The sequence below is a fragment of the Scyliorhinus torazame genome, chromosome 2, assembly GCF_047496885.1.
Source record: "Scyliorhinus torazame isolate Kashiwa2021f chromosome 2, sScyTor2.1, whole genome shotgun sequence".
In the NCBI taxonomy this organism is placed as follows: Eukaryota; Metazoa; Chordata; class Chondrichthyes; order Carcharhiniformes; family Scyliorhinidae; genus Scyliorhinus; species Scyliorhinus torazame.
Genome location: NC_092708.1, coordinates 62,913,634 through 62,939,021, shown reverse-complemented (window position 1 = coordinate 62,939,021; position 25,388 = coordinate 62,913,634). Strand labels below are relative to the sequence as shown.

The following is a 25,388-nucleotide window of genomic DNA, read 5'->3' as shown; positions in this document are numbered from 1 at the left end:
ATAAAAAATTAAAACATGCTGCTGTGCAGAGAGATCTGGGTGTGCTAGTGCATGAGTCGCAGAAAGTTGGTTTTCAGGTGCAACAGGTGATTAAGAAGGCAAATGGAATTTTGTCCTTCATTGCTAGAGGGATGGAGTTTAAGACTAGGGAGGTTATGCTGCAATTGTATAAGGTGTTAGTGAGGCCACACCTGGAGTATTGTGTTCAGTTTTGGTCTCCTTACTTGAGAAAGGACGTACTGGCACTGGAGGGTGTGCAGAGGAGATTCACTAGGTTAATCCCAGAGCTGAAGGGGTTGGATTACGAGGAGAGGTTGAGTAGACTGGGACTGTACTCGTTGGAATTTAGAAGGATGAGGGGGGATCTTATAGAAACATATAAGATTATGAAGGGAATAGATAGGATAGATGCGGGCAGGTTGTTTCCACTGGCGGGTGAAAGCAGAACTAGGGGGCATAGCCTCAAAATAAGGGGATGTAGATTTAGGACTGAGTTTAGGAGGAACTTCTTCACCCAAAGGGTTGTGAATCTATGGAATTCCTTGCCCAGTGAAGCAGTAGAGGCTCCTTCATTAAATGTTTTTAAGATAAAGATAGATAGTTTTTTGAAGAATAAAGGGATTAAGGGTTATGGTGTTCGGGCCGGAAAGTGGAGCTGAGTCCACAAAAGATCAGCCATGATCTCATTGAATGGCGGAGCAGGCTCGAGGGGCCAGATGGCCTACTCCTGCTCCTAGTTCTTATGTTCTTATGTTCTTATGTTAGATTTTCCGACCCTTCCAACCAGAGGGACCTTCACCTTCCGCCGAAATTGACCACCGCCACAGCGGTACCCCCGGTGGTGGGGCGGGTGACACATACAACATGTCGCAGACTGAGGTGTGACAGGATAATCCCACCAGGCCATGGCATGACCGCATCCGCCACTGGAAAACATGTGGGGGTGGCGGGGGGGGATACCAGCCTGAGTCATGATTTTCACCATTTTAAAACCTGAATCAATCCAATAAAAGTTTGAGTAAAAATGGAAGGGGTAACAGATTTGAGGAACTACTTTTGTGTTTGTTTGTCTAAAGTCCATGATTATATTTAGCCAGGAAATAACATTTAACATCCAAATATTGTTTAAAATATTCATACAGTTAGGAAGAGAGATAGCTCAAGTAATTTATATTTGTCCTGTGTGGTTGGAAATGAGATATAAGTTTAAGTACATGCTTAATTTGTGTTTCTGTTTTGCATGGTAATAAAAGGTTAATAGTTTAACTTCGTGTTAAACATGTCTATCGGTTTTAGTTTCACTCTAAACTGTGCCTGCATTGCAATTAACGTTTTGGGATATATAATCAATCGTAGTTGTAAAATAAAAACTGAAGCTGTTGCTTAATAACTAGAGGTTCACACTTAAATGCAGAAACATTTGAATTTTCAGTTTGGAACCAGGTAACCCATGGGCAAGAAGCTTTCCACAGACAGCCAGTGCAGGTAGGATAAAACACAGGGGCAGAAAGTGAGTTCAGAAAGCTAAAGAGCAGGAAGTCCCAGGAACCAGAGAATGTGAGTTCCAGGAAGTTAAAGAAATCTGGGGAAATGAGTTCTGTTCAGTGAAGTCAGGAGCAGAGAGGGAGTAGCTCCCATTTAAAGACAGGGCTGTGAGATGTAAACCTGGAGACATTGGATACTGAGAAGCCAAACATCTGTAGTCATCCTAAGGTTGGTGACCCCTTAATACAGTCTGTGAAGCAGTGGTGTACTGTTGGCATGGCTGAGTTGTGAGAGATTGTGTGAAAACTTGGATGCAGGAGGTGATCCAGGGCAGAGGATTACTCAAAGGAGAGGTTGAAATCCAGGATGTGGATCCCTGGTGAAGTTGTCCGAGAGAAAGCATTGTTTGGAAGAAAATTCCAAGCGTCTTTTTTTGAGAGAGGAGTTTGGGAGCCCTTGTATGACAGTCAGAGTTCCAGTAGGTTAGTTGACTCACAGTGTTACAAGCATCGGGGAGGATTTGATGGGAAACCCACAGAAGTTGTTTTGGGGTGGTATCAGTAACTTGGTTCAGAGTGTGGGGTGTCTGACCACAGTTTGCCAATTGGTTTACACGAACAAGAAAAAATAGAGGCATGAATTTTGCAGTCAGCTCCAAAGCTAGAGTGCTTGCTGCAACCCTTGAAGAAAGTTGCCCATGAAGATCTATTGATCGCTGGATAATGGATGTCTCCTTTTCTAATGTTAGTTTGAGTGTAGCATCAAGCTAATGGCAGAAGTGATTCAACAACAGTGATGTTATCAAGCGCCGGGCACCAGGCTGATCACGAGTCACCCGACTCTTTCCACCCAGCGCGATGTGGATCTCGTCCTCACTGGCCGAATTCCAGATCTAAATCTTCAAATTTGCCAAATTGTTCATTTAAATATCCGGACGCTGGATTCACCTGGCGTCCAGGACTCACTGGCCGCACCTGGGAGACCTCGCTTGGGCACCATTTAGTCTTGGTCAAACAAACGTTGACCAGTCATAATGGCACCTGGGGGAGAGTCTCAAAGGCCATTGGAGATCCCTGTGTAAACAGGGACAGGGCAGGTAGTCACCCTGGCACTCCGTCTGGCACCTGAGCAACTGGTACTGCCAGCCTGGCACCCATGAAGTGCGTCTCTGGCACTGTCAGGGTGCCAGGGACACTGCCAGAGTGTCATGCTGGCACTGTCAGGATGCCAGGTTTGCAGTGCCAGGGGTCGGATCTGGGGGTGGGCCTTGACAAGTAGAGGGGGGTGGGGGCGAGATTCTCGGCGGTCTCCACATGGTTAGGGTGTGAGGGGGTCATAAAGATCACCTGACGGATGGGACTAAAAGGGGGGCAGAACGGGGCTGCCAGACAAAATGCTGGCCTAATCTGCTCGGAACTTTTCCCAAGTGCAGCTTCGGAGAAACTCCCGTACCAGCCTCCCCGAACAGGCGCCGGAATGTGGCGACTAGGGGCTTTTCACAGTAACTTCATTTAAAGCCTACTTGTGACAATAAGCGATTTTCATTTCATTTCCCCAAGGCCAAATAAAACAGTAAAATGCCGTCGAATAGCAGGATCTTTCTCGGCACTGCAGACCCCGAGAAACACCCCGTCAAACGAGCCGTTCATCGAACTTTAACTTCAGTCCGCTGAAGTGCATCCAGAGGAACTGTAATGCATGGCGGCTAGGTGGCGCAGTGGATAGTACTGCTGCCTCATGGTACTGTGGTCCCAGGTTTGATTCCGGCCCCAGGTCACTGTCCGTGTGGAGTTTGCACATTCTCCCCGTGTCTGCTTGGGTCTCGCCCCCAGAACTCCAAGATGTGCAGTGTAGGTAGATTGGCCACGCCAAATTACACCTTAAATGAAAAAAATAATTGGTTGCACCAGAATCATAGAACCCCCACAGTGCAAAAGGAGGCCATTAAGCCCATTGAGCCTGCACTGACCCTTCGAAAGAGCACTTTCCCCATGTCCACTAACCCATTCACCCAGCCCTAATCGCATAACTCCAGAACCTAACCCGCACATTCCAGGAAACAAAGGGCCAATTTTACCATGGTCAATCCTCCTAACCCGCACATCTTTGGACTGTGGGAGGAAGTCGGAGCACCCGGAGAGAATCCACGCAAACAAGGGGAGAACGTATAAACTCCACACAGAGTGACCCAAGGCCTAAATTGAACCCAGGTCCCTGGCACTGTGAGGCAGCAGTGCTAACCACTGTGCCACCGTGCCATCACTAAATTTATAAAAAACAAAAATTTTGGGGCAGTTTTAATATTCATCGAGCAGCATCGGAACTAATCTGGGAGAGGCTGATGTTGACACTATGTTCTAATTTCTGTACTAGTATTTCTTCCCCTGATCAGCACAAACCAGAGACCAGGGAAAAGGGAGGGGGGTGCAGGGAAAGAGAAATGATACTAAAAGTTGAACAAAAAATTACAATATTCATATTTCATGAATAGGGGCTAAGGAGCTGGCTTTTAAAGCAGACCAAGGCAGGCCAGCAGCACGGTTCAATTCCCGTACCAGCCTCCCCGAACAGGTGCCGGAATGTGGCGACTAGGGGCTTTTCACAGGAACTTCATTTGAAGCCTACTTGTGACAATAAGCAATTTTCATTTCATTTTTATTTTTCATATTTTCACGCCATTGTTTAAAGCCTTAAATTTCAGAAAATGTATTCATGAATATTCGGAAGGTATTTTGAGAGTTATTTTTTCCCAAATAGATCAATATTGGGAAGTACAGAAGTGCTCACCGTAAGGTAGTGCAGTAGGAGAATCCACATCAACACATGTTCCATTAATCATGTTCTTCCCATCTGGACACAAACACGTTACACCGGTAGGGTTCAGCAAACAAAGCCAGTCACAGTTCCTTTTGCTGCAAGGATTTGGTACTATGGAAAAGAAAGAAAGTGCATGTTGCTAACAGCCTCAATCATTCCGAGCAGTGTGATGCATTCAACTCGCGCTCCGTTTGGTTAAGTTAAGCTGTTACTCACAGTCTTGTTGTTTGTACTGATGGAACACCACTGTAGCTGAGGCATCATTGAGACCTGATACCAAGTATTCGAGATTAACCCGTCCAAATTTGTGGACTTTAAAAACGCGACTGTTGGTGTGTGTTACTCCATAAATATAATCTTCAAAAACATCAATGCTGAATGGACTTAGGAGACCTCAAAAAAAAAGATTTCATACTTAAATATTTACCAACGCGGCAAAGGACATAATTAAATTGATTATCAGTGTCTATTTTTTCCTTTGAAATCATAAAAATTAATGAACTAAGAAAGTGAAATTTGTGCACCTTGTTTAATGCTGGCAACAGCAACAGGATTACTGCCATCAAAGCGTACACTGCCTACAATTGAAAGCTTGGCGTCTGCCCAATATAAACGTTGGTTAAAATGATCAAGAGCCAGTCCTAAAGAAAGGAAAGAAATGTAGACATTTAAAAATTATTTTGATAATGCGGTACGGTGGTACAGGGAGTCGCACTGTGGCACAGTGGTTAGCACTGCTGCCTCACAGCGCCAGGGACCTGCGTTCAATTCCAGCCTTGGGTCACTATCTGTGTGGAGTTTGTACGTTCTCCCCGTCTGCGTGGGTTTCCTCCGGGTGCTCCGGTTTCCTCCCATAGTCCAAAGATGTGCAGGTTAGGTGGATTGGCCATGCTAAATTTCCCTTAGTGTCCAAAAGGTTAGGTGGGGTTATTAGGTTATGGAGAGAGAGCGGAGGCTAGGTAGGGAGCTCTTTCAGAGGGTAAGCGCAGACTTGATGGGCCAAATGGCCTCCTTCTGCACTGTAGTAATTCTATGATCTGTGAATCGATGATTATGATTCTAATTGTCTTATAATGTTTCTGTTTATGCATATATTTTCAGTGACATTTTCTTATGGTTAGGCTATCAAAGGTTTGCTTTTAATTTTATCGGGATTTATCTTCTATTCTGTCTGAGATTAACAAAAACATTTTTAAAAATTGTTAATACTTTTTATTCTGAAGATATGCAGTAGATGTATGGTTAAAAGAGACTTTCTGTGGATATTTCAATGTTTATGTTTGAAAGGGGTAACATTTTTTCCAGAAAATTTATATTTGATTAGAATGATCCGTATTGATTCACATATTCAAGTTAGATTAAGGGTTGAAAGATTTACAGTTTGCGTATGCAATGCACCAAAATCAATTGATTTTTGATGTACTCTCATTTAACTGGATCACGTGGATATAGGGCACCACTGGAGTTCTACTGGGTTCTTTTCAGATCCTGAGACAAAGTTCCACTTTCAAATAACTTTCAAATATACAAACATATGAACTAGGAGAAGGAGGAGTCCACTCGGCCCTTAGAGCCTGCTCCATGTTAGGAAAACAATGGTAGTTTTAAGGGGTTTATATTTGCATTGATAAACATTAGAAATATGGTATAATTTTTAATGGGTTTAATTTAATCTTGGTGCCTGGAAGGGTAAAATCTATAGTTAGATTCATGCTGGACAAAGGTGTGTGTGGGAGTTGGTTAAGTTCCAACTGTGTTTCTATTGTGCTTAGAAAGGGCGAAGCTGTGAAGAATAAATAGTAGTAGCAGTTGTTGCTTAGCAAATGGAGGCCCTTTTAAGGGAAAAAACACTTTTTAAGTTTTAGTTTTAGCTGAATATATTGCAGTTGAAGACAGAACACGGAGGAGTGAACCTCTCTCAACTCTGCCAGGAATGTCTGGACATGACAAGGGATTTGCAAAGATGTTAGGGAATTGGGACAGAAAGAATGTCTTAAGACTGAAATGAGGAGAAGAAAAAAAAAGGTATCATTCAGAAGTTCTCAAGGGAGAGTAAGCCAAGTCTTATGAGTTAAAGAGACAATTGTAGTATCTAGATTTAAAGTGGAGCAGCAGACTTCAGAGATTAATAAAATGTTTGATGCCATTTTAATAAATTCTGGGAATTGAGAGTTAAAGCAATGGTGAACAGTTTGTACGGCAGTCAGGACAAAATTTTAAAGGAGTTGATATAAAATCTTAGATTGAAGTTGCTGTTAAAATTGAGTAGAAGCTTTGTTCAGAAGAGTCATTTGTAAAACCTGGTCTGGATTTCAGAATGTAAACCGCTAATGGAAAGCATTAATGGGAAAAAATATTAGAAAGCGTGTTTTTTTGGGAATGGCATCTAGAAACTTCCACATAGAAGTCATCTGGGGGATTCTGAGGAGTAAACCAGACATTCACTTGAGGTGTATTTGTGGTGGAGATGGAGGATGAATTTGACCACAATCATCTGGGTCGCGATTCTCCGACCTCCCACCGGGTCGATGAATCGCCGGGGGCCGGCGTGAATCCTGCCCCCGCCGTGTCCCGAATTCTCCGCCACCAGAGACTCGGCAGGGGCGGGAATCGCGCCGCGCCGGTCGGCGGGCCCACCCGCGGCGATTCTCCGGTCCGTGATGAGCCGAAGTCCCGCCGCTGTCAACCCACGCCAGCCGGCGTGGATTGAACCACCTTTCAAACGGCGGGACAAGGCGGCGCAGGCGGGCTCTGGGGTCCTGGGGGGGGGGGCGCGGGGCGATCTGGCCCTGGGGGGTGCCCCCACAGTGGCCTGGCCCGCGATTGGGGCCCACCGATCCGCGGGCAGGCCTGTGCCGTGGGGGCACTCTTTTACTTCCGCCTTCGCCATGGTCTTCACTATGGCGGAGGCGGAAGAGACCCCCTCCACTGCGCATGCGCGGGGATGCCGTGAGCGGCCGCTGACGCTCCCGTGCATGCGTCGCCCGGCGAAGTCATTTCCGCGCTAGCTGGCGGGGCGGAAATCAGTCCGGCTCGAGCCTAGCCCCTCAAGGTGAGGGCTCGGCCCCTAAAGTTGTGGAGAATTCCGCACCTTTGGGGCAGCGCGATGCCGGGCTGATTCACGCCGTTTTTGGCGCCGTTCGGCGGACATCGCGCCGATTGCGGAGAATTCCGCCCCTTCTGTGGTTAAAGGGATGTTGTGCTACTGAGATCATTGTAGCTTATGATTTACTTTTAATCCATGTTAATCTTAATATCTGTGTATTGTTAATAAAGGGGTGAGAAAGGAGTATTTTATTTTAATCCAATTTTTTCATTTTTAGTAAATGCTTTTTTCTTGTTGTTAGAACTAATTCGTGTTCCTGTGACTCTGTTCCTGCACGGGTTATAAACAAAAGTAAAAGTTATGGCCTTTGAGCCATGGTTCCATTCTGGAATCTTCCCATCCAGTTATAACACCAACTGGGATCATAACATCTGCCATTCAATAAGATCATGACTAATCTGACTGTGATCTCCCACCTTTCCCCGGTCACCGTTCACTCCCTTAATCATCAAAAATATAACCACCTCTGTCTTTTGAGGAAAGGATTTCCAAAGACTAACTACCAAAATGGGAGAAATAAATTCTCCTCATCTCTCTCTTAAATGGGTGACCACTTTTTTAAAACAATGATGAGGAGAATTTATTTCTCTCATTTTGGCAGTTAGTCTTTGGAAATCCTTTCCTCAAAAGGCAGAAGTGGTTATATTTTTGATGATTAAAGGGGTGAAAGGTGACCGGGGAAAGGTGGGAGTTCTAGATTCTCCCATAAGTGGAAACATTCTCCCCTGTCCACTCTATCAGCACCCTTCAGGATCTTACATGTTTCAATCAAGTCACTCTTCTGAACTCCAACAGATATAAGCTTAGCCTATCCAATCTCTCCTCATGAGCTAACCTGCCATTCCTGGTGTTAATTTAGCAAACATTTGCTGAACAGCTTCCAATGCATTTACATCCTGGACCTTAAGGTAACTAGCAATGTTTTAAAGCGGCAGATAAAAGGGAAGCCCAAAGGAGACCGGGAAGATCCCTGTTCACTAAATATAACTGTTTACAGTGCTCACATACATTGAAAGATTCTGTCTCCTGTGAATGAGCTTGTGCCAGTTAGTCATGTCTGTGCTGGCAGTGTTACCCAAGCAGTAGCCTGAACAGCCATTCCTGGGGGAGGGGGGAGCAGATAAGAGGCAAACACTGTTGTGCCAAATAGTCGATGGAAGAACAAATACAATATTATGCCCATGAAGGCTACTTGGCTTTGCAAACTACCACAGTAGGATGTGGGAGGGAGACAGCCTTTAGTTGAAGAGCCACATCATGGAGCCATCTGAGGATTTGGGGAGATTCATCTTCGCAAGGCCAGAGGGGTAGAATCGTTGGGACAGGCTTTACTGTTGGGAGTGGATTCAGGGAACTCTACAAAAATTAAAGGAAGTGCCTGGAGGCCATCACTCAAAGTTACTACTTGGCACAATAGCAAAAAGTGAACCCATTAGAAACAGAGAGCAACTGTGGACTGTTTACTACAAGGATTCTAATCCTGTGGATGAATATAAAAGGGGAACCTTCATTTCAGTGGCCTAAAGCTTAAGTGGCCTCCAAACACTGTGTTTAGTTATTATATTTTAGTCATTTGTTACAGTAAAAAATTTTAAAAGGTGAAACCTTGTCATGTCATCCTTTTCAGCTATTAACCAGATGTCTGAATTTCTTTTTAAGTATTGGGAGATAGCATAAACAGTCGACCGAGCATTCAATGACATCATGCCACGTGGTAATCCAATGATTTCCTGTGAACAGCATCATTATTGGTGTACAGTTTGTCACTGATCTAAATTGATTGACTGTTGCCTGCGGGAGTTTACTTCCAGTTGAAGATTGGGGAAGGGGTCGGAATGAGGTTAATGTGCATCTTCCGCTCTTAAAGAGTGAAGTTGTTATTTAAATATTATTGAGCCATAAACTGGAAATTATTGAAAAAGGTCGCAAATCACGGGCGAAATTCTCCCCAAACGGCGCGATGTCCGCCGACTGGCGCCCAAAACGGCGCCAATCAGACGGGCATCGCGCCGCCCCAAAGGTGCGGAATGCTCCGCATCTTTGGGGGCCGAGCCCCAACATTGAGGGGCTAGGCTGGCGCCGGAGGGATTTCCGCCCTGCCAGCTGGTGGAAACGGCCTTTGTTGCCCCGCCAGCTGGCGCGGAAATGACATGTCGGGGCGGCGCATGCGCGGGAGCGTCAGCGGGCGCTGACAGTTTCCTGCGCATGCGCAGTGGGGAGAGTCTCTTCCGCCTCCGCCATGGTGGAGACCGCAACGGAGGCGGAAGGGAAAGAGTGCCCCCACGGCACAGGTGGGCTCCGATTGCGGGCCAGGCCACCGTGGGGGTGCCCCCCGGGGCCAGATCGCCCCGCGCCCCCCCCAGGACCCCGGAGCCCGCCCACGCCGCCTTGTCCCGCCGGTAAATAGGTACTCTAATTTACGCCGGCGGGACAGGCAATTTATCGGCGGGACTTCGGCCCATCCGGGCCAGAGAATCCAGCGGGGGTGCCTGCCAACCGGCGCGGCCCGATTCCCGCCCCCGCCGAATATCCGGTACCGGAGACTTCGGCAACTGGCGGGGGCGGGATTCACGGCGGCCAACGGCCATTCTCCGACCCGCTGGGGGGTCGGAGAATGACGCCCCACATCTTTTAAGATCCTGGGGCGTCATTCTCCGACCCCCCGCCGGGTCGGAGAATGGCCGTTGGCCGCCGTGAATCCCGCCCCCGCCGAAGTCTCCGCTCCCGGAGATTGGGCGGGGGCGGGAGGCGATCTGACCCCGAGGGGTGCCCCCACGGTGGCCTGGCCCGCGATCGGGGCCCACCGATCCGCGGGCGGGCCTGTGCCGTGGGGGCACTCTTTCCCTTCCGCCTCCGCTACGGCCTCCACCATGGCGGAGGCGGAAGTGACTCTCCCCACTGCGCATGCGCGGGAAACTGACAGCGGCCGCTGACGCTCCCGCGCATGCGCTGGGAAACTGACAGCGGCCGCTGACGCTCCCGCGCATGCGCCGCATTTCCGCGCCAGCTGGCGGGGCAACAAACGCCATTTCCGCCAGCTGGCGGGGCGGAAATCCCTCCGGCGTCGGCCTAGCCCCTCAATGTTGGGGCTAGGCCGCCAAAGATGCGGAGACTTCCGCACCTTTTTGCCGGCGCGATGCCCGTCTGATTTGCGCCGGCTTTGGCGCCAGTCGGCGGGCATCCCGCCGTTGGGGGAGAATTTCGCCCCTGTTTTGTGGGTGCGAACTAAAATGCGTCATGAATAGGAAACTATCTGTGTGAGGAGAGACTTGGGTTTCAGGGGCTATTTCCAGTGGACAATAATAGGCGAAGAGGAGATTTAGTCGATTTATTTTAAATTACAATTGGCTGGATCACTGTTGGCGGGATCCTCCATTTTGCCGGCAGCATATTCACGCCCGCGGGACGGAGAATGGGAGGAGTTTTGCAAGGGTTCATGAGCAAAGACTTTGTCTGGGGAATCAGTGACAAAGATTATTAATGATGCTGGGTGCACTAAACTCTGGAGGGAAAACTCAGCTGTGCACCTGAACACCTGCAAGCCAGTTTTCTCACTTCAGCCAGCGCTCTATTCACTGAGGGGAAGCTTCAATGACGAAGGTTGGATGCCAAGACTTACAAAAAACTCTTTCCAAGCCCATACTAGAACAGGGCATATCTTCTTTCACGTACAACTGAAACTGTTATTGTGTTATTCTTTGGAAGGGCGGTTCCCCTCATCCAATCTTACAAAACAACCTGTGTGCAAGCAGCACATTTACCTGCTCTCACACACATTGGGGATGGACAGTAGACAATTGGTCCTTTTCAAACATGCATGATCTCATCACTACTGCTTGCATTGTTGAATAAAGTAGCACATTACGGATATATAATAATAATATAAAAATTCTTTATTGTCACTAGTAGACTTACATTGCAATGAAGTTACTGTGAAAAGCGGCAGTCGCCACATTCCGGCGCCTGTTCGGGTACACAGAGGGAGAATTCAGAATGTCCAAATTACCTAATAGCATGTCTTTCAGGACTTTTGGGAGGAATCCGGAGCACCCGGAGAAAACCCACGCAGACACAGGGAGAACGTGCCAAACTCCGCACAGTGACCCAGCCGGGAATCAAACCGGGGATCCTGGAGCTGTGAAGCCACAGTGCTAACCATGTGCTACCGTGCTGCCCTCGAAGGTAGTTGTGCCTGTATCCACGCACATGGCGGCACGGGTAAAAGCTTTCCATTCTCTGTTTTCCTTCTTCAAGTAACACGATGGGCTGGTTGAGCACAGGGCTAAAGAGCAGGCTTTTAAAGCAGACCAAGGCAGGCCAGCAGCACGGTTCAATTCCCGTACCAGCCTCCCCAAACAGGCGCCGGAATGTGGTGACTAGGGGCTTTTCACAGTAACTTCATTTGAAGCCTACTTGTGACAATAAGCGATTTTCATTTCATTTCACAAGTCAGTATTATCCATCGGAATTTGTACTCTCAAAATTTTGACTGCAGCAACAATAAGTAAAACCCTCCTAAAAAAAAATAACCCATGACTTCCGGTTGCGGCGATGACCAGCTAAGCCGCACGTTTCGGTGGCTCCAGCTCAAACGGACCTTCGGGCTCTTTTAAGAGCCCCAACGGGGAGTTTTTTCAGGACGAAACCCGGTGTGGGGTGAGTTAACAGGGAGTCCCCCCCAACGCAAGAGAAAAATATCGGCGGCGGTGGCTACATCGCGAAGAATCCTCGAGGAAAGGGACAGGAGGAAAAAAGAAGCAAGATGGCGGCGGAGAAAGCCCAGGCGACATGGGGGCCCGATCAAGACGAATTTTTAAGACGGTGTGTGGAGCTACTTAAGAAGGAGGTGCTGACCCCGATGCTACAGGCAATTAGGGGCTTAAGGAGGCACAAAAGACCCAGGAGATGGAGCTCCGCGTGGTGGAGCAGAAGGTGACGGATAATGAAGATGAGATCCTGGGCCTGGCGGTCAAAACACAGACGCACGAGGCGCTCCACAAAAAGTGCATTGAAAGGATTGAGGCCCTAGAAAATAGAGCACGAAGGAAGAACCTTCGGATCCTGGGTCTCCCTGAGGGAGTGGAAGGAGCGGACTGCGGGGCTTACGTGAGCACGATGCTAAGCTCGCTGATGGGAGCTGAGGCCCCTTCGGGCCCCTTGGAAGTGGAAGGGGCTCATCGGGTCCCTGCGAGGAGACCAAAGGCGGGAGAACCACCTAGGGCGACAATTGTGCGATTTCATCGCTTCAATGATAGAGAAGTGGTTCTGAGATGGGCCAAAAAGGTACGGAGTAGTGGATGGGAGAATACGGTGGTACGGGTGTACCTGGATTGGAGTGCGGAGGTGGCGAGAAGGAGGGCGAGTTTTAATCGAGCCAAGGAGGTGCTACACAAGAAGAAGGTGAAGTTCGGGATGCTGCAGCCGGCGCGACTATGGATCACGTACCAGGAGAGACATCACTGCTTCGAAACGGCGGAAGAAGCATGGACCTTTATTAAAGACGAGAAACTGGATCGGAACTGAGGGACTGATCTCAGAGGGGAAATGACACTGTCGATGTATATTGGGATGTAAATTGGGAAGGGGGGGGACACTAAGAAATGTGGGCGTCGGGGGGGGAAAGAGACATAGGCGGGGGATGAGGAATGGGAGTGGGGCGGTAGAGGGAGCTGCGCCACAAGGGGCGGGACAACTACAGAGAATATGGGGCCTGCTGTCCTTGTCCCCGGGCCAGAAAGGTGATGGCGGGAAGTTAGGCGCAAGGTAGATGGGAGTTCCCCACACGGGGGGGTCAAGGGGTGAGCGGGAGAAGCCGGGGTCAGTTGACGTCAGCTGACTTTCGGAAGTAATATGGGGGAGCAATCACGCTAGATGGGGATCTAGCGGGGTGGGGGGGGGGGAAGATAACTGGGTTGCTGCTGCAGAAATCAAAGAGGAACTGGTTAAAGAAAGGGTGGTCGGGGCTGGAATGCGCCACCTGGGGAACGGGTGGGAGCGCGGAACCGGGACGTGGGACTGGCCTAGAGAGGGTGATGGCTAGTCGACAGGGGAAGGGGGCAGGTAGCTCCCCAGTGCGGCTGATCACGTGGAACGTGAGAGGCCTAAATGGACCGATTAAAAGGGCCCGAGTGTTCGCGCACTTGAAAGGACTGAGGGCCGACGTGGCTATGCTTCAGGAGACGCACCTGAAGGTGGCGGACCAAATTAGGTTAAGGAAAGAATGGGTGGGACAGGTGTTCCATTCAGGGCTGGATGCAAGGAATAGAGGGGTGGCCATACTGGTGGGGAAACGGGTATCATTCGAAGCTAGGAGCATTGTAGCAGATAGTGGAGGCAGATATGTGATGGTGAGTGGCAGATTGGAGGGAACGGAGGTCGTGTTGGTTAATGTATATGCCCCGAATTGGGATGACGCGGGATTCATGAAGCGGATGCTGGGACGTATTCCGGACCTGGAGGTAGGAAACTTGATAATGGGGGGAGACTTTAACACCGTGCTGGACCCAGGGTTAGATAGATCTAGATCTAGGACCGGAAGAAGACCGGCAGCGGCCAAGATGCTCAAGGGGTTTATGGACCAAATGGGGGGAGTGGATCCATGGCGATTTGTTAGACTGAAGACCAAGGAGTTTTCCTTCTTCTCCCATGTTCACAAGGTGTACTCCCGGATAGATTTTTTTGTTTTGGGAAGGTCGTTGATCTCGAGGGTGGAAGAAACTGAGTACTCAGCCATAGCTGTCTCAGATCATGCCCCACATTGGGTGGACCTGGAACTAGGAGAGGAGAGGGAGCAGCGTGCACTCTGGCGATTAGATGTGGGATTGTTGGCGGATGAGGGAGTCTGTGGAAGGGTGCGGGGATGTATCGAGAGATACCTGGAGGCCAATGACGACGGGGAGGTCCGAGTGGGAGTAGTATGGGAAGCACTAAAGGCGGTGGTCAGAGGAGAGCTGATCTCCATCAGGGCCCACAAAGGGAAAATAGAGGCCAAGGAAAGGGAAAGATTACTGGGGGAGATTTTAAGGGTGGATAAAGAATATGCGGAGGCCCCGGAGGAGGGGCTATACAGGGAGAGACGACGACTCCAGACGGAGTTCGACCTTCTGACCACTAGGAGGGCAGAGGTGCAGTGGAGGAAGGCACAGGGATGAGATTATGAATATGGGGAAAAGGCTAGTCGCCTGTTGGCCCATCAGCTGCGAAAGAGGACAGCGGCGAGGGAGATAGGGGGAATTAGAGATGAAAAGGTAGCTACGGTGCGGAGAGCAGGGAGGATAAACGAGGTGTTTAAGACCTTTTACGAAAGACTTTATAGGTCCCAACCCCCGGAGGGAAAAGAGGATATGCGGCAGTTTTTGGACCAATTAAGGTTCCCGAGGGTGGAGGAGCAGGAGGTGGAAGGCCTGGGGGCACCAATTGGGGTGGACGAGGTTACCAAGGGCCTGGGGAACATGCAGGCAGGGAAGGCCCCGGGACCGGATGGGTTCCCGGTGGAATTTTATAGAAAATATGTGGACTTGCTGGCCCCGCTGTTGGTGAGGACTTTTAACGAGGCCAGGGAAGGGGGGACTCTACCCCCGACAATGTCGGAGGCGACGATATCGCTAATTTTGAAGCGGGATAAAGATCCGCTGCAGTGCGGGTCCTATAGGCCTATTTCACTACTAAATGTGGACGCCAAATTGCTAGCAAAGGTACTGGCAACGAGGATAGAGGACTGTGTCCCGGGGGTGGTGCACAAAGACCAGACAGGATTCGTAAAGGGGAGACAACTAAATGTCAACGTGCGACGGCTATTAGGGGTGATAATGATGCCCCCAGCAGAGGGGGAGGCAGAGATAGTGGCGGCAATGGATGCAGAGAAGGCATTTGATAGGGTGGAGTGGGAGTATCTATGGGAGGTGCTGAGGAGGTTCGGGTTCGGGGACGGATTTGTTAGCTGGGTCAAACTCCTCTATGGGGCCCCAACGGCAAGTGTGATCACGGGCCGGCAAAGTTCGGAGTATTTCCTATTATATAGGGGAACAAGACAGGGATGCCCGCTATCTCCATTACTGTTCGCGTTGGCAATTGAACCACTGGCCATGGCACTGAGAGACTCCAGAAAATGGAGAGGGGTGATTAGAGGGGGAGAGGAACACCGAGTGTCACTCTACGCGGATGACCTACTGCTGTATGTGACGGACCCAGTGGGGGGGATGACAGAGGTCATGCAGATATTGAGGGAGTTCGGAGATTTCTCGGGATATAGGCTCAACATGGGAAAGAGTGAACTTTTTATGATACACCCTGGGGACCAGAGTAGAGGGATAGATGGCCTGCCTTTAAGGAGAGTGGAAAGAAACTTTCGATACCTGGGGATTCAGATAGCCAGGAGCTGGGGAACCTTGCACAGACTTAATCTGACACGACTGGTGGAACAAATGGAAGAGGACTTCAAGAGGTGGGACATGCAGCCGCTGTCACTGGCAGGCAGAGTGCAGGCAATTAAGATGATGGTCCTCCCGAGGTTCCTATTTGTGTTCCAGTGTCTCCCTATACTGATCACTAAGGCCTTCTTTAAAAAAATAGACAGGAGCATCACGAGCTTCGTGTGGGCAGGGAAAGTTCCGAGGGTAAGGAGGGGGTTCTTACAACGTAGTAGAGACAGAGTGGGACTGGCGCTACCGAATTTGGACGACTACTACTGGGCCGCCAATGTGGCGATGATCCGTAAATGGATGATAGAGGGAGAGGGAGCGGCGTGGAAAAGATTAGAGAGGAAGTCCTGTAAAGGGACGAGTCTAGAGGCGCTGGTGATGGCGCCACTACCGTTCTCACCAAAAAAATTTACCACGAACCCAGTGGTGGCGGCAACATTAAATATATGGGGGCAATGGAGGCGACAGAGAGGTGTGCTGGGAGCATTGGTGGGGTCCCCAATTAGGAACAACCATAGGTTTGCCCCAGGGAGGATGGATGGAGGATTCCAGAGCTGGCACCAGTTGGGAATTAGGAGGTGTGGTAGTATGCATTAGGGGTCATGTGGGACTGTGAAGCCATGATGTCATTGGCTGACAGATCCCGGGTCCTGGTTGGACGTTGACCTCTAGCTCCGCCCTGAAGGCGGAGTATAAGTACCTGGAGTCCTCCCCCGCAGGCAGTCTACTACCGAACTGCGGGGGAAACAGTCACGCTTAATAAAGCCTCATCGACTTCACTCTATTCGTCTCTCGGAGTCTTTGTGTGCTACAGGAGGGTGGGAGATTTATTTATAGACGGGACGCTTGCGAGCTTGGGAGCCTTGGAGGAAAAGTATAAGCTGCCCCGGGGAAATTTCTTTAGGTACATGCAGGTGAGGGCGTTCACAAGACAACAGGTGAGGGAATTTCCATTGCTCCCGACACAGGGGATCAAGGATAGAATGCTTTCGGGGGTGTGGGTCGGGGAGGGCAAGGTGTCAGAGATATACCGAGAGATGAGAGAAGAGGGGGAGGAGCTGGTGGGATAACTGAAGGGAAAATGGGAAGAAGAGCTCGGGGAGGAGATAGAGGAGGGTTTGTGGGCTGATGCCCTAAGCAGGGTAAATTCCTCTTCCTCGTGTGCCAGGCTTAGCCTGATTCAATTTAAGGTGTTGCATAGAGCACACATAACGGGAGCAAGGTTGAGCAGGTTCTTTGGGGTGGAGGACAAGTGTGGGAGGTGCGGCGGAAGCCCGGCAAACCACACGCATATGTTTTGGCTGTGCCCGGCACTGGAGGGGTATTGGAGGGGAGTGACGGGAGTGATCTCGAAGGTGGTGAAGGTCCGGGTCAAACCAGGCTGGGGGTTAGCTTTATTTGGAGTTGCGGATGAGCCGGGAGTGCAGGAGGCGAAAGAGGCCGATGTCGTGGCCTTTGCGTCCCTAGTAGCCCGGCGTAGGATTTTACTCATGTGGAAGGAAGCGAAACCCCCCGGACTGGAGGCCTGGATAAACGATATCGCAGGGTTCATAAAACTGGAGCAGATGAAGTTTGCGCTGAGAGGATCGGCTCAAGGGTTCACCAGACGGTGGCAACCGTTCCTCGACTACCTAGCGGAACGTTAGAGGTAAGATAGATGACCAGCAGCAGCAACCCAGGGGGGAGGGGGGAAGGGGGGGGGGGGGAAGGGAGGGGGGGGGAAAGTTTCATTTTATGTTAGTTGGTTAGTTTACCATGTTAGTTAGTTACTCATTATTAGATTGTAGTTACCATGTTACTTGTACTGTTAACTTTTCTTTTTGTTTGATGTGTAAGGGGAAAAAATTGTGTATGAAAAACTATAATAAAATATTTAAAAAAAAAAAAATAACCCATTAAAATACACAATGACGGCAGAATTCTGCTGCCACAAACCCAGAGCTAAATTGGGACCATTGAGTCAATCTCAACAAGTTATGCTCACTACCTTGTTGCCTGATAACATACAGGCAGTGAACCAGAATAAAGCCAGAGTCCTTCATGAAAATCTGCAGTGGTATTGTCATTGAAAAATGAAAATGAAAATCGCTTATTGTCACAAGTAGGCTTCAAATGAAGTTACTGTGAAAAGCCCCTAGTTGCCACATTCCAGTACCTGTTCGGGGAGGCTGGTACAGGAATTGAACTGTGCTGCTGGCCTGCCTTGGTCTGCTTTCAAAGCCACGATGTAGCCCTGTGCTAAACCAGCCCCTTCATTGCTCTGTTATTCTTCTTTCTACCAACCATTTACCCATTTACACATGAATACATTTTGGTATACCAATGTGACACATCATTATCTACATAAGCAAGGTCTGAAGGTAATGTGCAGCCAACCCTACAGATAAACCCAAGGAAACAAGAAAAGGTTGCAAAGGTGCTCATTAAGCCAATCCATCACAACAACCTACGTCATTCATTCCACTAAGCAGCAGCAAGAGTACATCGGACTGAAGAGGTAGAATTTCGAACGGACGACAGAAGATACAAAATGGATGCCGCCTGATATGAAATGGACTCTGTTTAAAGACAGGGGGCGGGATTCTCTGACCCCCCGTTAGGTCGGAGAATCACCGGGGGGGCGGCGTGAATATCACCGGGGGGCGGCGTGAATCCCGCCCCCGCCGGCTGCCGAATTCTCCGGCACCGAAAATTCGGCGGGGGCGGGAATCGTGCCACGCCGGTCGGCGGGCCCCACCCCCGGTGATTCGCCGGTCCGCGATGGGCCGAAGTCCCACTGCTGTCATGCCAGTCCCGCCGACGTGAATCAAACCACCTACCTCATCGGCGGGACTGGCGGCGCGGGCGGGCTCCGGGATCCTGGGGGGGCACGGGACTATCTGGCCCCGGGGGGTGCCCCCACGGTGGCCTGGCCCGCAATTGGGGCCCACCGATCCGCGGGCGGGCCTGTGCCGGGGGGGCACTCTTTTCCTTCCGCCTCGGCCACAGCCTCCACGATGGCCAACGCGTAAGAGACAACCCCCCATGCGGATGCACGGGGATGCCGTCAGCAGCCGCTGACGCTCCCACGCATGCGCAGACTTCTGCCGACCGGCAAAGTCCTTTTGGCCACGACTGGCGTGGCGCCAAAGGCCTTTCCCGCCAGCTGGCGGCGCGCCAACCACTCCGGCGCGGGGCTAGTCCCTCAAGGTGAGGGCTTGGCCCCTAAAGGTGCGGCCCGACGCCGGACTGGTTCACGCCACTCCATCCCGCCGGGACCCCCCACCCCGCCGGGTAGGGGAGAATCCCGCCCATTAAATGTGCTGACTTACGCACAAGACATTTGCACAACAAACTGACCTTTGGATTATCGGCTATTATCACACTTCTGCTTTGTTCAACTGCTATCATGCAAAGAGTTCCAACCACAAACCGCGATTAAGGCAGATGTTCAGCAAAGAGGCAACTGGTCTGTCGTAATATTTGCTCAGTAAATTAGCAGAAGTTGGCCTCGATTTCTTGCTATTTCTTACTGCAAAATGACTAACGTTTCTGCCTAACGAACTGACTCATGATCATGTGATCAACCGTCAACTTTGTTTACTCCTGTGTATAAAGGTTAATGTCCAAGATGCAATCGAAGAGAAGTCGGCCACCGAGGGTACAGCGCTTCTCCCAGAGCTCGGTCATTTAATAAAGCACTTCTCTCACTGAATAGTCTACAGTCTAGTTTCTGCGGGCTATTTTTTCCCACAACAGTACCAGTGGTTTTAGATGGTTACTCTGAGGAGGACACACTATGTGAAGGGCAGAGCATCAATGAGCAGACCTTGAAGGTGGTCGTAGCACATCAGTAGGTATCTCATGGCTACAAGGTCATCTCATTGTACATCTTACAATGTACAGGAATTTACAGTTTTCCGTATGATGTTCATTGAAAAGAAAGGTGCCAAATATCCTGCAAAATCAAGCAGTGACTTGAGGAAAATCTGTACAGTTTAGTATGACCACTGAACAGGACTGCAGTCTTTTTTTAAACACATGGAAGCTCTGCAGTAAAGCCCCCAATGACAGAGGTGCTGAGCAAGTTGCAGTATCTATCATGAATCTCCAGACTGCTGTTTCGGAGGCACAGGCAAAGATTCAATGTGCCTAAAGGCATCTGGAGGTGTGCTCCCATGCGAAACGGTTGTGGTAGTCAGCAGCAGGCGTATGGTTGTAGTTGAAAACTGAGGTTGCTGTTGCTGCAGGCAGAAATCTTGGCCAGGAGTCTCTGATCACGCGGCCAAGTTCGGAAGCCGGCGTCAAAAGCGGCGCGAGCCACTCCAGCGTCAACAGGCCACCAGGCCCGGGTATTCACCCCTTCCGAGGGGGCTAGAATGGCGCCGGAGTGGGGTCTGGTGCTCCGACGCTCAGAGGCTGCTGCGCCAGGGCCGCACCACGGCCGGTGCGAGTCCGCGCATGCGTGCCACGGCAATATGGCGGAGCCCTACAGGGATCCGGTACGGAGGAACATAGGCCCCCCACGGAACTAGCCCGCCCGCTGATCAGTAGGCCCCGATCGCGGGCCAGGCCACCGTGGAGGCCCCCCCCCCGAGTCGCATCCCCCCCGAGTTGCATCTGAAGATGTAGAATAGAATATCAGTGGAGCAAAACATTGGTATCCATGGTAGTTGGGTTAGCAGCATTTGAGAATTTGAACTCAGGTAAACTAGAATTCAGAATTAAGAAGTTGATATCCAGGGCAGCACGGTGGCGCACTGGTTAGCACTGCTGCCTATGACGCTGAGGACCTGGGTTCGACCCCGGCCACGGGTCACTGTCTGTGTGGAGTTTGCACATTCTCCTCGTGTCTGCATGGGTTTCACCCCAGAACCCAAAGATGTGTAAGTTAGTTGGATTGGCCACACTAAATATCCCCTTAATTGGAAAAAAATAATAACTGGCCACTCTAAATTTATTTTAAAAAGGAAGTTAATATTCATAAAAGTGACTATGAGGTGCTAGGATTGATGTTAAGACACAACTGGATCACCTACATTCTAAGGAAAAATGGCGCCCTGACCTGGAATGGCCTATATATAAATCTAGTCCCATATAAACATAACTCTTTACTATTATCTGAAGTGGTCTAGCATCAAACCTCTGCCAGTGGTTCAAGAGGAGGTCTAACACCACCTTCCCAGCACAACTGGAGATGGCTAATAAATGCCAGTGATGCCTACACCCCAAGAATGCATAACGCAAGAATAGAGTAGTTTTGTATTCTCGAAACCCTCTTCACTGTTTTTCTTCTCTTTCAAATAGCTTAAGCTTAGAGGATTGCCGTCAGGCTCAGGTGAATGAATATTGATTGTGATGGCCTTGTTTGCTGATTATTGCCATCTTAATACAGATAAAACAAAGCACTAGGTAACTCCTGAAAGCTATGATCTGCCTGCTAAGATGTAGATGAGCATATAAATGCCATTGGTAATGTCCTTGACTTTGGGGAATCCTTTGGTTTTGCTGCTAAGCTTCCAGAGAGAAAATATTTTTTCCCCTTGCTGAACAATGCATCTGTGCATTGCCTGATGTTAAAGATGTCCCTTGTGATATATTGGAATGAGCTTGAGATTGTTAACAACATAGGACTATGGAGAGTTTGACTGCTACTGGCTCTGCTGTCCTTGTGGTAGAGGTTGTCTGCAGATCAGATAAAACATTATCCCTGGCTCCTTCCCAAAGTGCAGCCTGCAAAGATAACTTTCAGCAGATATTCTAAAATAGTTGTGCCTGTATCCATGCACATGGAGGCATGAGTGACAGCTGAAGGAGATGATACTCTGGTGCAATTAACTGTGCTTCCATCCATCTTTCCATTCTCTGTTTTCCTTCTGTAATAATAATAATCACTTATTGTCACAAGTAGGCTTCAATGAAGTTACTGTGAAAAGCCCCTAGTCGCCACATTCCGGCGCCTGTCTAGAGAGGCCGGTACAGGAATTGAACCCGCATGGTGCCTTGTTCTGCATTACGAGCCAGCTATTTAGCCCACTGTGCTAAACCAGCCCCTGTAACACATAGCAGGATTACTACTGGAATTCGCATTCCTGAGATTTGGATTGTAGCACTAAAAAATAGGTAAAACCTTCTGCAAATGAACAATCCATTGAAACATTCACATCCCTTCCTTTAAAAGTCCACCTGAGGGCCTATCAAGATTTTCCCACACTCCCATTGAGGATTGCAAGCACAGCTGGAAGCTCATTCATTCTAGGCGAACAAGTCACGATGACAAATATTTATCAGACATCTTGATTACTGCAAAAGGTGGGAGGAGAACTTGTTACACCCAATTCAAAAATTGGCCGCACTATATTTACAGCAAGAACAGGGATTGATTCATTCTAACGTTGCATTACCTGTAGGCCACTGCAAGTCCTTATGTATGAGAATTCTTCGCAAAGTCCCATCCATGGCAGATTGCTCTATCTTGGGCTGCTTGCCATAATCTGTCCAATACATCATCCTGCAACCATTCCAAATACATTTATCTGAACAATACAGTTAGAAGAAACAATAATGACCATTTTAGTTCATGCTTCCCGTTAACAGATGTCCTACAAAATTAATGTGCATTTTAGCCTGTTATTTACTATAATCAACAGCGATATTAACAGCTATTAGAACAATAGATAATTGATTGTTCCAGCCACATAGTCTAATTAATTGCGCCCACAAACTCTGATAGTCCATGTCATCAATGAATCAATTAAATATTCCATGTGGCAGCAATTACACATAAGCAGAAGCGATATTTCTGATTTTAGTATTGGAAAATTAGCAGAAGTGCCGAAAACGCAGAGGATTGCAATCGTAGCTACATTGTCGAGTCTGGTTACAGTGGGGACGGAGATTTGGAGGTGATTTTAGGCAACTCCTTCAATTGTTGAAGAACCTCCAAGGTGCCTGAGGTAGAGCCTTGAGATGAAATTTTTGTTTGCCCTAATTTAATACAAGATACCACTTGGTAAAGGAGTTAAAGCTTGTGTTGTGAATAGCTTCCTGTTGACTTGTGAATGGCATCGATTGCCATTTAAATCGGTCACTCGCGCTTCGGAAAAATGCTGCTTGGCATTTTGACGCATTGTGGTGCACCCAGCAGCTTGGTCACTAGGAGTAAACAATCATTGAATATTATCTTTTCCAGTTCACTTCTTTTCACTTTACCGTGGTGGAGAGACTTGAGCATTCTGTTCATTCCGAGAGCGATGCCGTCAGGAGTCTTAACTCCTGACAGGGTCACCCACGACAGTACGGTCTCAGGTGAGGAATCAGACAAAGTGCAATCCAAAACAAGTCCTCAAAGGTGGATCAGGAGGAAGATACTCCTATGAAACCAACATCTGCGGTGGCGGATGGAGGCTGCAGCCATCGGGAAATCCCCTTTGACACTGGAACTGGACCTACCCTCTGTCACGGACCTTGGGCGAGATTCTCCGACCCCCCGCCGGGTCGGAGAATCGCCGGGGGCTGGCGTTAATCACGCCCCCGCCGGTTGCCGAATTCTCCGGCACCGGATATTTGGCGGGGGCGGGATTCTCCGGCCCGGATGGGCCGAAGTCCCGCTGCTGAAATGCCTGTCCTGCCGGCGTAGATTAAACCACCTACCTTACCGGCGGGACAAGGCGGCACGGGCGGGCTCCGGGTCCTGGGGGGGCGCAGGGCGATCTGGCCCGCCATCGGGGCCCGCCTGGCCCACGGGCGGGCCTGTGCCGTGGGGGCACTCTTTTCCTTCCGCCTTCGCTATGGTCTCCACCATGGCGGAGGCGGAAGAGACTCCCTCCACTGCGCATGCGCGGGAATGCCGTCAGCGGGCGCTAACGCTCCCGCGCATGCGCTGCCCAGAGATGTCATTTCCGCGCCAGCTGGCGGTGCACCAAAGGCCTTTTCCGCCAGATGGCGGGGCGGAAATTAGTCCGGCGCGGGCCTAGCCCCTTAAGGTTGGGGCTCGGCCCCCCAAGATGCGGAGCATTCCGCACCTTTGGGGCGGCGCGATGCCCGACTGATTTGCGCCGTTTTGGGCGCCAGTCGGCGGACATCGCGCCGATACCGGAGAATTTTGCCCCTTGTGTCTATTGATGTGCAACAGTATTCACAAGTTTATAGATGTCCTGTATAAGACATCTACCCAGAGGAAGTCAAGACCCCCCCTCCCCACACAAACAAGCCCTGCGGTGATTGGTGATGGGGACAGGACCATGATATATGGAAGTCCCTAACTTCGGACCGGCCTGTAGGCGATGGAGTTTGATTTAATAATTTCACTCTTGGAATAGCAACAGGAGAGCATTTCAGCTTATTTCTTCATGAATGAGCAGATCTCTTCAGGATACACTCTGCTCACCCCGCATGAGGATAGGGCGAGAAAAGATGTCCTAAAAATAGCCTGTCCCATCTCCAACCTGGTTGGAAAGGCAAATTCAGCAGGTTCATCCATCTGCGATCAGAAAATTAAAGTAAAACTGAATTTCGGAACCCAGAATATATGAACCTCCGTGGATAATGAGCAAAACAATCAACTGGAAAGAGAGAACATCGCTTGTTGCCCATGAACACAGGCTCTTCAATATTGAGGTCGCTGCCCTGCAAGAGGACCAAAGCGCAGGCTTTTGGGGAGGAAAACCCGAGGATTACTCCAGGACACATGGTTTCACCATCAAGAACTAACTTGTCAACCGACTATTGGAGCTCCCTGCCAGCATTAATGAACATCTCACGACCCTCTGTCTGCAACTTGCCAAAAACCAACAGGTAATGGTTATGAGTACCCACGCCCCAACCCTTAATGCCAATGATCAGTTCAAAGAAGTCTTCTCCTCCACTTTGGATACCATACTCTCCAACATTCCTGAGGAAGATAAAATCAGCCTGCTTGGGGACTTTAACGATAGGATTGGAAAGGACTGTCAATTCTGGACAGGAACTATCAGCAAGGGAATAGTTCAGAATTGCAACTCAAACGGGGTTCTCCTGCTCAGCAAATACATGGAAGACCAGCTTGTCATTGCTAACACACTGTTCCACCAAAAAGACAAGAGACATTATTGATCAAATCACGTGCACATAATCACCTATGCTATCATCCGATCCCGAGACCAAATGGATGCCCTCATCACCAAAGTGATGACCAGGACAGATGACTGCTGGGCAGACTCATCCACTCCTCTTTGTCCATCAAGCTCCACCAGAAGCAGCAGAAGATGAAGAAACAGTGCAGAAAAAGATCAATGATGAGCAGCTTCAAGAGCCAAGCATGCTTGTGAACTTTACGTAACGTTTTAGCCAAAATTTCCAAAATGTTCACTCTAATGGAGTGGAAGAAAACTGGAAAGAGCTGAAGACAGCCATCGTCTCAAGATGTGAAGAAACCATTGACTACAAGACCAGGGAACACCAAGCCTGTTTCGAGGAGGATGACTACACCATCCAAGATCTCATCAATAAAAAATGGAAAGCTCTCCGTGCCTGGCAAAACAACATCACCAGCAAGGCAAAGAGGAGAACTCTTCAAACTGAGAAAATGGCGATATAAAGAA

At 49.4% G+C, this 25,388-nt stretch overlaps 1 protein-coding gene across 1 annotated transcript in view; it reads right to left on the bottom strand.

Moving 5' to 3' along the window:
- The window catches only part of LOC140406652 (low-density lipoprotein receptor-related protein 1-like), a 1,475,832-nt gene that overhangs the window by 88,807 nt on the left and 1,361,637 nt on the right, over positions 1-25,388 (bottom strand). Inside the window, exons 72-75 of the mRNA XM_072494659.1 lie at positions 22,212-22,318; positions 4,827-4,943; positions 4,519-4,695; positions 4,273-4,413 (exon numbers count right to left, since the gene is read on the bottom strand). Coding sequence (XP_072350760.1) covers positions 4,273-4,413; positions 4,519-4,695; positions 4,827-4,943; positions 22,212-22,318 — 542 coding nt within the window. The remainder of the gene's footprint in view (positions 1-4,272; positions 4,414-4,518; positions 4,696-4,826; positions 4,944-22,211; positions 22,319-25,388) is intronic.